The following is a 13,079-nucleotide window of genomic DNA, read 5'->3' on the forward strand; positions in this document are numbered from 1 at the left end:
CTCTTCACAATATAATCCCCCTCCCCCAAGTCTCTTTCCTCAAAGTTTCTAAGGTGAACTTCATGGAATTCTTGTAAGGTGAACTTCAAATAATTTCTTAGGGGGGCAGGCCCCTTTGCCCTTTTCCAGTGGGTGTTTCCAAAGGAAGGTGGGGTATAGTCCTCAATGATTTGATGTTTCTTAGGAGGGAGATGGTCTTCTTGCTATTTTGTAGGCAGTTTGAAAAAAAGGTTACATGGTTTTTAATGGCCTTTTGGCATAGTACCAAAAAGTTTCCATACTTGATACAATCTGTAAATCAGCATTTTGACTTTCCTAAATCAAAATTAGGAGGAAAAACATATTGACTAGTGTGGATTCGTTCTTATGCTGTAATAACAGCACTGAAATAGAAAATGTCTTTAAAGCTTAATTTGTCTGAATGCATAGAGTTCACTCAATATGAAAGAATGTTGATGTAGACTCGGTTGTTCAGTATGGCAAGTTTTTAAAATATTGTGTGATTATTTGTTTTTTCTCTTCTAAATGTTCATATAACTTTTTAAAGAACGATATAAATGATGACTACTACACACCAGAGTGCAAATATTAGGTAGAGTCAGGTTAATGTGCTTTACAAATGGCCTCATTTGCTTCCCAAATGCTACTTTGACTCCTACATTTTAAAGTCACTTACTTTGCAAATAGCTTTCTTTGTAACCAGCAATCTAACATTCTCCTTTTGCATTTTTACAGGTCTCTGTTGGTGGCATTGAGTGGGACTATATTGCTACACAAGGCCCTTTGCAGAATACATGTCAGGATTTCTGGCAGATGGTATGGGAACAAGGGATTGCCATTATAGCAATGGTGACAGCAGAAGAGGTGGGTATTTAGGCCAGGTCTGCCTTAAAATTGCTTGTCAATACAGTAATTCCTCATTTAACACTATAGATATGTTTCAGAAAATGATCGTGTTAAGTGAAAACGTGTTATGCGGGGTCAGTTTTCCCATTGAAAATAATGGAAAAGGTGGGGGTTGCATTTCAAGCGGTGGTGTCTGTTGGGTCCGGGACATAAGGTTGGGGGAGAAAGGGGACTGGGTAACAGCAGGGAAGGGAGGTGTTTGACTCTGGGGAAGGGAAGGGGAGGAGAGGGGAGGGAGATTGGGTTGGGAGTATGCCCCTCTGATGGGTCTGCCAGGACCTGCACTGTGTCTGGCGAGGAAGAGTCAGGGGGGAATGGCGCCACGAATGGCGAACCCTCCGCTGCTTTGCAGGAAGGCAGGGGAAGCCCCGCACAGCCACCAGCAACAGGCCGGCTGGGGAAATCATGTTATTCCGGGGACGGTTATGTAATTCAAAAAATGTTCCCTAAAAAAAAATCATGCTATCGTGAAAACGTGTTAAGTGGGCACGTGTTAAATGAGGAATTACAATATAATAATGTTAGTTAGGATCGTGATCCTGTGTGATATTTTTATATTGTCAAAAATCCCTTTGTCCATATAGTTTTTCATTCAGGGAACTGGTAAAAGTTTTGCCAGTATAAGATGGTCTCCACTTGGGGGATTTGCTGAGAGGGTTAGACTGGCCAGCCATTCTAGTGTAGACTAAGCCTTAGAAATGGTTTTCCCACTTAATAAGTCTGAGTCAAAGTTTGTGGAAAAAGCCTCTTAGCAGTACATTGTGGGTGGAAATGTTGGGATTGTTACAGCAGCTTCACTCGTGTGTGCTTCCATGCATTCTGTTCACAATGTATTTGCTTCCAAGGAGGGTGGGCGAGAAAAGAGCTTCAGGTACTGGCCCCGACTTGGCTCAAGGCACAACACTGTCACCTATGGAAGATTTAAGATTACTACACGATTCCGCACAGACTCTGGCTGCTATGCAACGACAGGCTTGAAGATCAAACACCTTCTCACAGGGCAGGAGAGAACAGTTTGGCATCTGCAGTATACAGACTGGCCAGAGCATGGGAGCCCAGAGGATCCTAAGGGATTTCTGTGTAAGTTGTTTCGATTCCCTCTGTCAGCCATATCACCTACTATGGGAAAGCATGCTGATATTAAAGGTTTCGGCATGCCAGTGATGGATGCTAGATTGCTATTTTTATTTAGAAGCGTGTCTTTCTGCTGCCAGGCTTATGTACCTAATAATAATTAAAAACCATATAAACTGAAACATAATTTGCTATGTGCTGTCACTTTAACTGCTCTATAGCAAAATAGAGTTAGGCTACAAGTCACTGCCTCAAAAACTCACCAAGGCAAACCCTCAATTAAGTAAATAATCTTCCTTGTTGCTTTGTTGGGTTGTAAAAATGTTTCAATAAATCAATGATAGTTGTCAGGAATGTGACTTGAGGCTGGGCTGCAGTTTGTTCTGACATTTGTTACAGTGGTAGCAATATGCTGTGTGCATTTATGTCTTTTTCTTTCCCATTGGAACTGACAGCATACTTGGAGGAGATACAGTCAGTGCGGCGCCATACAAACAGCACAGCGGATTCTCAAAGCTCTAACCCCCCTGTACTGGTACACTGCAGCGCAGGCGTAGGAAGAACGGGAGTAGTCATATTGTCAGAGATCATGATTGCCTGTTTGGAACACAATGAGGTTATTTTCTTGCCCATGTTTAAAATAAAAGCTTCGGTTTTATGTATGTGGAGTATATAAGGCATTGTGTGGCTTATCTGTTGAATCCTTATTGCAGGCCTGGGCAAAATATGGCCCGCAAGATAAATCTGACCCACCAAGCCACTGGATCCAGCCCGCGGACTTAATGGGGATCCCCAGGCAGGGTCCCCAGCTTGCCCCGCAGCCCTGTGCGCAGTGCAGAAAAGTAGCTGCAGGGCTCCGTTTCTGTTTTGAAACTGGAGGGGAGGGGGGAAGTTTTAGGAGTGGCCCTGCCCCAGCACATTCCCATTGGCCAGTTTCTGGCAGAAACCGGCCAATGGGAGCTGCTCGTTGGAATAGCAGAGCAGGCAGCTAAGAAGAACCACGCCCCCTCTCCTGGGCTCAGTTTATTCATGAAGCACATGGCCTGGCAAGCAGGCTGACCGGCTGGGAAACATTTTAAGCTCTGCCACAGGCAGGCAGGCTAGTTTGGCAGCTGACAAGAAAGTCTCTTGGCCACAGCTTACTTCTGGCACCCCAGCCCTTTCCTGCCCCAACTCTCTGCCCCTCCCCCCCATACCTAAACCCTCTATCCCCCTCTTATACCGAAACCCCTGCACTCCAGTCTCCTGCCCTGGGTCACAACTGCATGCTTCATCCCAACTCCCTCCCAAACTCCAGTCTCCCTCCTGCAACACAGTCCCTTACCCCAAGCTACCTTCTGCATCCAGCCTCCATCCCAGTCTCTGCATCTAGGGTTGCCAGATGGTTTCAACAACACCAGACACACTTGACATTACATCACAATCTACATTACATTTTATTTAGAAAATACCAGACATTTATATTTTCTCATATTTTCTCAATTTGTTTCCTGAACAGAAAGCTCAAATACTGGACTGTCCAGTTCAAAACTGGACACCTAGCAACCCTTCCCGCATCTCCTCTATTAATATCATGGAAGAGTGTGGCCCTCGACCACTTTCCAAAATCTTGGAGTGGGCCCCCCATCAAAAATTATTGCCTATCCCTGCCATAGGGCGTATCTAGACAACACAGAACGGTCGAAAGAGGATATGCAAATTCTATGAGAATTTGCGTATCTTCTTCTGATTGCACTTCCAAAAGTGGAGCTTTCAAAAGTGAAAGTAATTAAGATGCAGATTTTTTGGGGAACCGCCCCCTTCGTCGAAAAGCCATTTTTCCTCAAAATAGTAGGTTTGCACAGCTTTTCGACAAAGGGGGGGAGATATAAAGGGGGGTTCGCCAAAAAAGCCGCGTATTAATTACTTTCACTTTCAAAAGCTCCATTTGCCAATTTCCCATGGAATTTGCATATCTTCTTTTGACCATTCCCTGTAGTCTATGAGCCCATAGAGAGTTAATTATCAGAGCTGATACCTAAGCTCAGGAGTTACTGATACTGTGCCCTGTGCTTACTTCTTTTATCTCTTTTGTCTTGAAAGTCTAAACCACAGACTTATTAATCACCCATCATTGTAACAGTTAACATCTTTCTTTTTCCAGATGCTGGACATCCCAAGAGTGCTGGACATGTTGAGGCAGCAGAGGATGATGATGGTGCAAACTCTCTGCCAATACACTTTTGTCTATGGAGTTCTCATTCAGTTCCTTAAAAGTTCTAGGCTTATATGATCCCCCGCCCCGCCCCGTCCTGTAGGACTCATTCATTTCAAGAGTTTATAAAAGGAGAATTACAGTTGTCCAGGCAGACTTACCTGGTGTTCTTTTCAATAGATGATCGTGTGGCATTACCATTTTGGCATGGTGTGGGGATATTAAATCCAAGTGAAAAGTACCAACCTTTGCAAAGCAAGATTTTTTACTAGACTAACTTCTTTCCATGTTCAGCAGCAGCTAACGTAAGGAAGGTACTAGCATTAAACAACTGTGTTCTTTTTAAGTACCTTCTTAAGATTGTCTTAGTCTACACTGGGCAGTTTTGGAAATCACCTATGGTTTAGTCTGAATTTCTTTTTTAAAAACAGAGCATCTGCTCTGAGCGTAGGGAGAAATAGCTGTAGAACTGCATAGCAAGAATATCTGTAGAGTTGCATACCTACCCCCCCCCCAGAATACCAAGGTCTTAAGTAGTCTCACTCTACTTTCAATTTTGTATTTAAAACAATGATACTATATATATTTTTAAATAAGCTTGGTTTCTTCTGGTTCACTTAGCAGGACCAACAGCTGCTAGAAACCAAAAAACTTCAGGGCAGTTATTTTTCTATTTATCAAATTTAAATTTTTTAATCTTCAAAGAGCTATACATTTATAAACAGCACATTTTTTCAGACAATATTAGAAGCAAAGACATTCAAATTAACTTTTCAGGATTTCTACAAAAGTGAAAAGTACAAGAGGAAAGTGTTGGTACCTGCAGAATTCCAGGTAGTAGAATCAACAATAGCAAAGTCTTGTTACCTGAAGAGTGCTAGGTAATAAAATAGGCAAGTAGAAGGCATTGTTGAATTTCTTGGTGAATTTCTCAGTGACCTAAATGGTAAGAGGCACTGTTACCTACAGAGTAGGTAATAATCAGCAAGGGGATGAGGTTATTGTCAACAGGGCGTTATGTAAAAATAAGTGAACAATAGAATTCAGTTACCTACAGGGTTCTAGGTAACAAAATGGACAAGAGAAGGTATATATTCAGTATTATTCATGTATTTAGAGGACAGTTTGATTTTACTGGTTGAAATCGAAGTGGATGCAAACAATTTAAGCACTTTTTTGCTCTCTTATTTATGTAGCTAAGCATATAAACTGTAACCATATATCATTTAATAGGTTAAAGTACCTTTACTAACCTAACTATTAATTTAGAAAAAGCCTTTTTCGAAATGGTGAAATGAGAGATAACACAACTTAAAAATAGGAAGTTGCAAGGTGGTGAATGGATATGTGCAAATAATGGTGCAAATGTGATGACTAGGATTTTTCTTTGCACTTGGTTAGTGCAAAGACTTCGGTATTAATTTTTATTCTCTCCTCCAAGAAAAGCGTAAAAACATCTTAATTTCCAATCGAATTTCTGAGCTTATTTTGTCAGTGAGCAGAAAGGTTTGTTAGACTTGGCATTGTTGAGTTAAGGATGTTAATGATATGTGGGAGGCCATTTGAGAATGATAGCAACACTCAAAAACTGTTATTCATAATGTTGGAGATATGGGTATTTTAGTGACTTCTTTGCTGAAAGGGGCATACAATTGGAAGTCAGAAGATCTGAGATTCTGTTCCCTGTCCTGCCACAAACTGTGCGACCTAAGTGAGATCACTTCACTGCTCTGTGTCTCAGTTTCCCTGTTTGTAAAACCAGGATAATGATGCTCCCCTAACTTTCTAAAGTGCTTGAGAGCATAAAGAGCTCTATTTAGGAGCACTCCCTGGTATTTGTAAATGGCTTGTTGTAAATTCAGTCCTCAAATTTTTGGAGGGCCAGTCAGTGGACAAATAAACATTTTGTACCTTCCCCCAGAGATACCTGCTCCACAGCATGTAATGGGATTAGCATGTCATTGTTAATCATTTTTATGACTGTCAGGATGGTGCTACTGTATTTACTTTTAGTTAGTTGTGACTAAGTTTTAAACCCCTCGTGCAAGAGATTAAAACTCCTTTCACAAGAAAAAATTGCCTGAAATTTTTAATTAAAGGATAAAAGAAGAGTTGCTTCTGTTTCCTCCCAAAATGACAGACAATGTCCAAATGACACTGGATTAAAATATCTCTCTCATATAAATTACATTATTTTGCAAGAGCCATTTAATGTTTTTGGTCCCCTTTCCAATTCATATTGCCCTTGGTGAAAATGAGGTTGAGCACAGCAGAGAAAACACTCTCTTCCTTTTAACTGTGGCCTTAAAATAACATGTTTACATGTCTTTGCCCAACCAGAACCACACCTGGTAGGAATAATGCCTTGATCCAGAGGAAATTAATCACTGAACACTTGTCCCACTTTAATGCACAACTGCTAATCTGTCCAGTACTCTTATGACCTGACCGGTCCCAAACAAGGGAGTTTGCCAGACCAGGGGAAGCAGACTGGCTGGACTCTAGCCACCCCCTCCGGTTGATGGCCTGGCCATTCTCCCAGCCTTGGCAAGGCTGCTACCCACTGGCACCCTTGCTGCTGGCACATCCAGGCTCTTGGCCCGGCAGGGTTCCCTTTCAGAGCATGGATGTTGCTAGCCCAGAGAGTCCTGATTAGAGAGGTTCAACCTGTACAAACAAACCATTTGACATATAAGTTGTGGATAATCAGCATCTCTCAGAATCTGGCCTTACTGCCTCACTTCTGCAGCTCTTGCATGTATAGACCTTCCTTCAGCATGAACATTCATATAAATCAGTGGGATTACTCATGTTAGTAAGAATTTCTTGCTCCAGCTTGGAGAGTATTCTAACCAACCAGTTTCTCCCCAAAAGATTTATCAATCAGAATGAAATTCAACAGCTCTCGCTAACAAAATAAAATTTAAAATTGCCATTTAATTAAGAAACTGTGTTTGTCTAAATTTATACTCAGATTTTAGTATTCAAATGCTTTGACACTTCAAAGCCACACATTTGTCCATTCAAACTAGGTGGATATCTGTACAATGTTTCTTCATAAAGTATTGAGCATTACTAGGGAATCTGTTGCTAAAGCCAGCTCCAGCCAGGGTTGCAGATGTGTTTATTTGACAGAGGCTTAAAATTCCATCCAAGAGGTTCCAGATTCACCAAATCCACTCTCCTATCCTACTGTTGTAGAAACACTAGGAAGAAATTACAATATAGTAATCAGAGTTTAAGTTGCATTCTTATGGAAAATCTGGTGAATAAAGATCTTGCAATAAATATCAGGGAAAAGATATGGCTCTTTTTCAGACTTACAATTTCAGATCATCAGGAACAATTAAGGATGCTATTACTGGAAACAAAGGCTACGTCTAGACTGCAAGCCTTTTTCAAAAAAGCCTCTTTCGAAAGATACTTTTGAAAAAGCCTCTTTCGAAAAAGAGCGTCTAGACTACAACCAGTACTTTCGAAAAAGCAAGCCCCTTTTTCGAAAGAAAGAGCACCCAGGCAGTCTGGATGCTCTCTTTCGAAAAAGCACAGTTTGCATTACATAGCACCTTTTTTCAAAAGAGCACTTTCGAAAAAAGGCATTCTTCCTCGTAAAACAAGTTTTTCCGCGGTCGAAAAAACTGCCACATTCTTTTGATTTACTTTCGAAAGAATGTGGTGGCAGTGTAGACGCAGGGGAAGGTTTTGTTTTTGTTTTTTTTCTTTGAAAAAAGGCCACTTTTTTCCTAAAAAACCCTGTAGTCTAGACACACCCAAAGAGTGAAGTCTGACGGTATCTTTGGTAGGACTAAATGGAAACTACTTCTTTAGGATCAAATTCTGTAAAACTCTGAGGCCACATCTAGACTATAAAAATAAGTCAACTTAACTTACATAGGCATACAGCCACAGCAGTAATTACATTTTTTTACATTTTTACATTACATTTTTAATTATAATTTGTTCCTTTTGTTGGCAGTGCACATCCTCACCAACAACACTTTCATCAATTGTACTATCAGTGTGGGGCATTATGAAATGGCTCCTGAAAGCTAGCAATGGTTAATGTAAGCAAGACATTGTCTACACTGACTCTGCAACAATCAAACTACATCGATCTTGATTCCACACTTCTTGTGGAAGTGGAGTATTAAGTCAGCATAGCAGGCAATTATGTCAGGGGAAACCAAATTTAAGTGTAGACACTTCCATAGTTAAAGCTGCCTTGTATTGACCTAACTGTAAATTAAATCAGGGATGAGTTAAGAATCACTAGAAAAGCTTGGAGGCTTTAGCAAGGGCTTCTGCCCGCTCCCTGAATGTGAGAATTTTGGACAGTAGATCGGTGCAGTCATGAACAAGCTCTTCACTCTGGGCCTGATTCAAATCCTTTTGCAATCAATGGAAAGATGCCCACTGACTTCAGTGAGCTTTAGATCTGTCTGTAAATCATTCCTCAATATATCTGGGGAGTGAGTCCAAAGGCGCATTACTCCATGGCAAACACAGAGGTCATTTGTCTGGCTTCTGCACAGTAGAACTATGGTGATTACCCTTCATTTAGGAATGCCCACCTCTGTGGATAACTGGGCCAAATTTAGGCCTTTGTATTCCTCGTGGATGAAATACCCTTTGCACAAGTGAACAGGTTAAAAATATAGCGCTTGGGATCTATGGATATTTTTTAGAAATGCAAAGATCCTAGCAGAGCTCATGTGATTTTCTTTTTAAATAAAGGCAGCTGTAAATTGTCATCAGTCTTTTTAAAAAGAAATGTAAATGAGTGTTATGAATATCACATAGAGAGACTGAAAGAATGTCATTTTACTATTTCTTGCTATGTAATCTTGCTGAGTTAATACTTGGGAGATGCACAGAATTCTGCCAAAATAGTTTCTTAAATTAATAAGAAAGGCTGAGCAGTGGGGAAAAAAACTATTTGTATTTGGCTTTTCATTACCAGAAGCCATATTCCACTTCTGAAAAATCATTAAATAGCTGATCCAAAGCCCATTGAAGTCAATACAAGAGAAAGGAAGATGTCTGTCTACTGACTCTTTTAGTTCAGGCTCAGTGCTTAATCACTTATCTTCCAAAGAGGTATTTTCATTATGGTGCCTCTGTCTCAACACTGTGCATCCAGGTTAATGAAGTCCTGGGCATTTTGCAAATTCGGACTAATTTGAAACCGTAAAGTAACACATTTCTTGCATTTGCTTTCTAAGGGTTTCACATGAGTGAACTCTACCCCCTATCACCAGTGTAATGCTAATAAATTAAGGAAAGGATTAAGTAATTTATTTTCTTCTCAAATAAGTGAAACTACCACTAAAAGATATTTATGGAAGTAGTGTGGAAAATATTAGTAGAAACTGAGGTTTCCTTGGAGCAGGAAAGGGGATGGGATGATTTTAATCCACAAAACTGACCAGTCCAACAATGAAATTTGCAAATTAATGTGATTCATGTTTACAAATGCTTGCAAAACCAGGGTCCAATCCTGAAACATGCTGTGTGGTTTCAGTTCTCTGAAATCAATGGTGGCAATTGAAAGCACATGGTACTGATGCAGGCATAAGACACACAGAGTTTAAATGCTCACATCTCCTTTTAAATTTAAATACTGAAAACTAGAATAGGCCAAAACAGTGGATCAGGATTAAAAATGAAAAGGATAAATCAGAAAGACAGTTTCTCCCAACCTGTGTATCTTGTACTATTTCTGATATATGAAATGGGTGGGGGTGGGGGGTGAGGGTGCAGGGAGTGATGAGAGGCAAATGGAGAAGATTTTGGAACTATTTTCATCGACACTAGAGCAGCTAGAAGGGTTTGATACATATAGGATATTTTGTAAGGCATAGTAAGATAAATGATTCTGTAGTCATAGATTTTGTTTTTGCAGTTTTTAAAAAAGTGCTTTTTGAAACGCTGAACATTTTAGTTCAGAGACTGCATTTATTAAAATAACCAAACTCTCTTTTCAAAGTTTATTCTGTGCAACTTGTCAGCTCAGTTTCTGTATACAGATTTAGGATCAGATTTGCAAACACTTCTCTGGTTTTACACTTGCAAACAGCAGAGGAAAATAAGTGTTTATGGACGCAGTTAGTCATTTAAATGTTCAGGTACATGGTTTCTGGGTGCAGTCAAGTCTTTACAGTAAATGTGACTGACCTACATTGTTCCAGGTTAAGGCTGGGCTGCAAATCAGGCCTTTAAGCTATAGCATTGAACTATGAACTTAGAAGTCATATTTTAGTACAGCACATGCAGTGATCTTAAAACTTGAGATAATCACAGAAACTTTCACCGCTCTTTCAGGCATGGCTGTACAGTCAAACCTTATTACTAAGATGCTTTTGGGACCAGCTAACTTGGTTCATTCTGTTTTGGTTATGTATATAATGATTTTTTACTAAATCAGCAGGGATTCTGTACTTAACTAAAAAAATCTTTTTTTTTGTTAATGTGTCTTTCAAAACAAAAAGTTAGTAAATGAGCTTTGACTGTATTTGTCACAATTTTCCCAAGATGCTGCATTGTGAAATGAAGGATGTGCCTCCACTATATTTTGTCTTCAGATGTTCTCTCTTTTTTATGGCTTTAAATGATTATGAGAGGCAAGAATTAAATTTTGATGTACAAAGGAGCAAATAAATACAAATGACAAAACATAAAGCATTGCAGCCAGCTAGAAAATTGTTTTGTATAAATCTTGTCATATTATTTTGTTTCAAAGATTCATCAGCCAGTCTTACTAAATAATCATCTTTATGAAGCAGTTTCAGAAGATGCCTAACTTTATAAAGGGAAAATAGATGCCATTTTTCTGTTGGAAAATACTGAAGCAAAATTTAGACCTGAAATTACTATAAAGAGAAACTTTCAGAATACTGGTTTTCTAGAATCATTGAATTCAGAGATGGGGAAAGATCTGTTTACTATCTATCTCCTTGCTAATGCTGGAAAATTTTTACACGGAAGATAAACTTTAGTCCATTTACAGGGCCCTCTCCTGAGCAACTTCTGTACCCAAAATGCCCATCATCTGTATTGGTGATATTGGCCAGGATTTCAGTGGGAGTTTTAGGGTCCTGATTCTGCAAAGTCCTGAGCACTCATCAGGTTCTGACTGAGCAATTCTGCAAGTTGCTGAAGTTGCCTAACTTCCACTGATGTTAGTGGGAGTCAAGGGTGTTCAACAGCTTGTGGGATTGAATTCTCAGTGGCAAAGGAATGCAGGATCTGGACTCAGTTGCACCCTTTTCCTTTGAGCCAGCATACAGGGATGTATACACTACTTCTAACAGTAGCACACATGGATTTTCAAGTATTATTTTCTAGTATCAAGCTTATGGTTTTTATGTATGTTTTGCTGTATTGCCATCAATACTGTAAAAATGTATAATCAGTACAGCTTTAATTCTTGTAAAACTGAAATTGGTTTGTAAAACAATGTACAAATTGTGTTTCATAGATGGAAAAGCTTGTATTACTGAATGTAATATATGTGAAATGAATATATCATAGTTTATTTTTGCCATGGAAATAAATATTTGAAGCAATTTTAGATTTTGTTTGAATTATGGTACTGAAAAGCAGTGAACTTATTATGATATTCAGTCTAAATTCTTTCCTATCTCCTAGAGGTGATATGGATCACAAATACAAGTAGTGTTCCCCTTTTCTAAAGTCTACAGCATTTGCTGGAATGAACCTAAAAGAGATAGTAAATCTCTTGCTATTGAAGACATTAGTAATTATCCTCCTTGCAGCAAAAGCATCAAGATTTTTGCTGTGTCATTATTGCCTAATTGTCCCTTTTGAATTATGCAATGATTGTGATATTAAGGGTGTAAGCAAGACACAAGGCACTGGTCTATTTTAGGACTTTATTTCAAAATAACAAATCCCCCCTCCCCCAGTTCGAATTTATAAGCAAAGGCACAGAATTCAAAATCTACTTCTGCTTTTTATTAGGAGCAATGCTAATTCCAAAATAATTATTTCAAAATAACGGTAGTGTGGATGCTCCAGTGCCACTATTTCAAAATAATTACTCCCCAGGGTAATTCAAACTAATTACTCCATGGGGCTTCCTGGGGCTCTAAGTCCAAGGTAGCACGTCCACATTAAAGGAGTCTGCCTCAGACTAATTTTGAGGCTTCCCCATAGTGTGGACACGCCAGTTCGATTTTGATAAAATGGGAGTTAAGTTAAATTTAGTAATTTCAAAGAACTTTGCTAGTGTAGACATATCCAACAAGTAATTCTTCTGCTCTGCTCCCTGCTGAATAGGCCTAAACTGGAGTATTGTGTCCAGTTCTGGGCAACACATTTCAGGAAAGATGTGGACAAACTGGAGAAAGTCCAGAGAAGAGCAACACAAAAGATTAAAGGTCTCGAATATGTGACGTACAAGGGAAGATTGAAAGAATGATTTAATGAAAGGTTAGAGAGAAAGGATAATATTTGACTCCCTAAAAAGTGTTTTCAGTAGCCCTGAAAGTAATGACTCTAGAAATTAACACAATTTATCATAAGCACTTTAAGATATTAATGTTATATATTTCATAACATAACAATATAAAAAGTTTGGAGTAGAAGGATCAAGGGTTAATTATGTATGGAACCCCCTGCAACCAACTCGATTAACCATATAATCATGGCCACACAGCATGTTGTCACTGCCAGTAATAGACTATGTAACACAATGCACATTTAATTTTTGTTAATTGTATAGCTTCATCACAATCTAATTTCTTTAGATTTACATTTGAGGAAAGCTTGCAATGGTTGCAAGCAAAGAATGAACGAATAACAAACCAGCCATAATTAACCAAAGTGGGTTACAAAAAAATAACACCAAAAGAATTCTTAATGGCTACATTTTTAAAATGATTCA

General features: G+C 39.2%; 1 protein-coding gene across 2 annotated transcripts in view; it reads left to right on the forward strand.

Annotated features, from left to right (window-relative positions):
* Positions 1 to 11,739, forward strand: part of PTPN21 (protein tyrosine phosphatase non-receptor type 21) — a 69,926-nt gene extending 58,187 nt beyond the window's left edge. For both annotated transcript variants that reach the window (XM_075926744.2, XM_075926745.2), the window contains 4 exons: positions 736 to 864; positions 1,752 to 1,986; positions 2,436 to 2,596; positions 4,124 to 11,739. In XM_075926744.2, the coding sequence (XP_075782859.1) occupies positions 736 to 864; positions 1,752 to 1,986; positions 2,436 to 2,596; positions 4,124 to 4,252 (654 nt within the window). In that variant the 3' untranslated portion in view covers positions 4,253 to 11,739. The remainder of the gene's footprint in view (positions 1 to 735; positions 865 to 1,751; positions 1,987 to 2,435; positions 2,597 to 4,123) is intronic.
* The last annotated feature ends 1,340 nt before the right edge of the window (positions 11,740 to 13,079 follow it).

Source organism: Pelodiscus sinensis, chromosome 5 (genome assembly GCF_052426305.1).
Source record: "Pelodiscus sinensis isolate ZL-2025 chromosome 5, ASM5242630v1, whole genome shotgun sequence".
Taxonomy (NCBI): Eukaryota; Metazoa; Chordata; order Testudines; family Trionychidae; genus Pelodiscus; species Pelodiscus sinensis.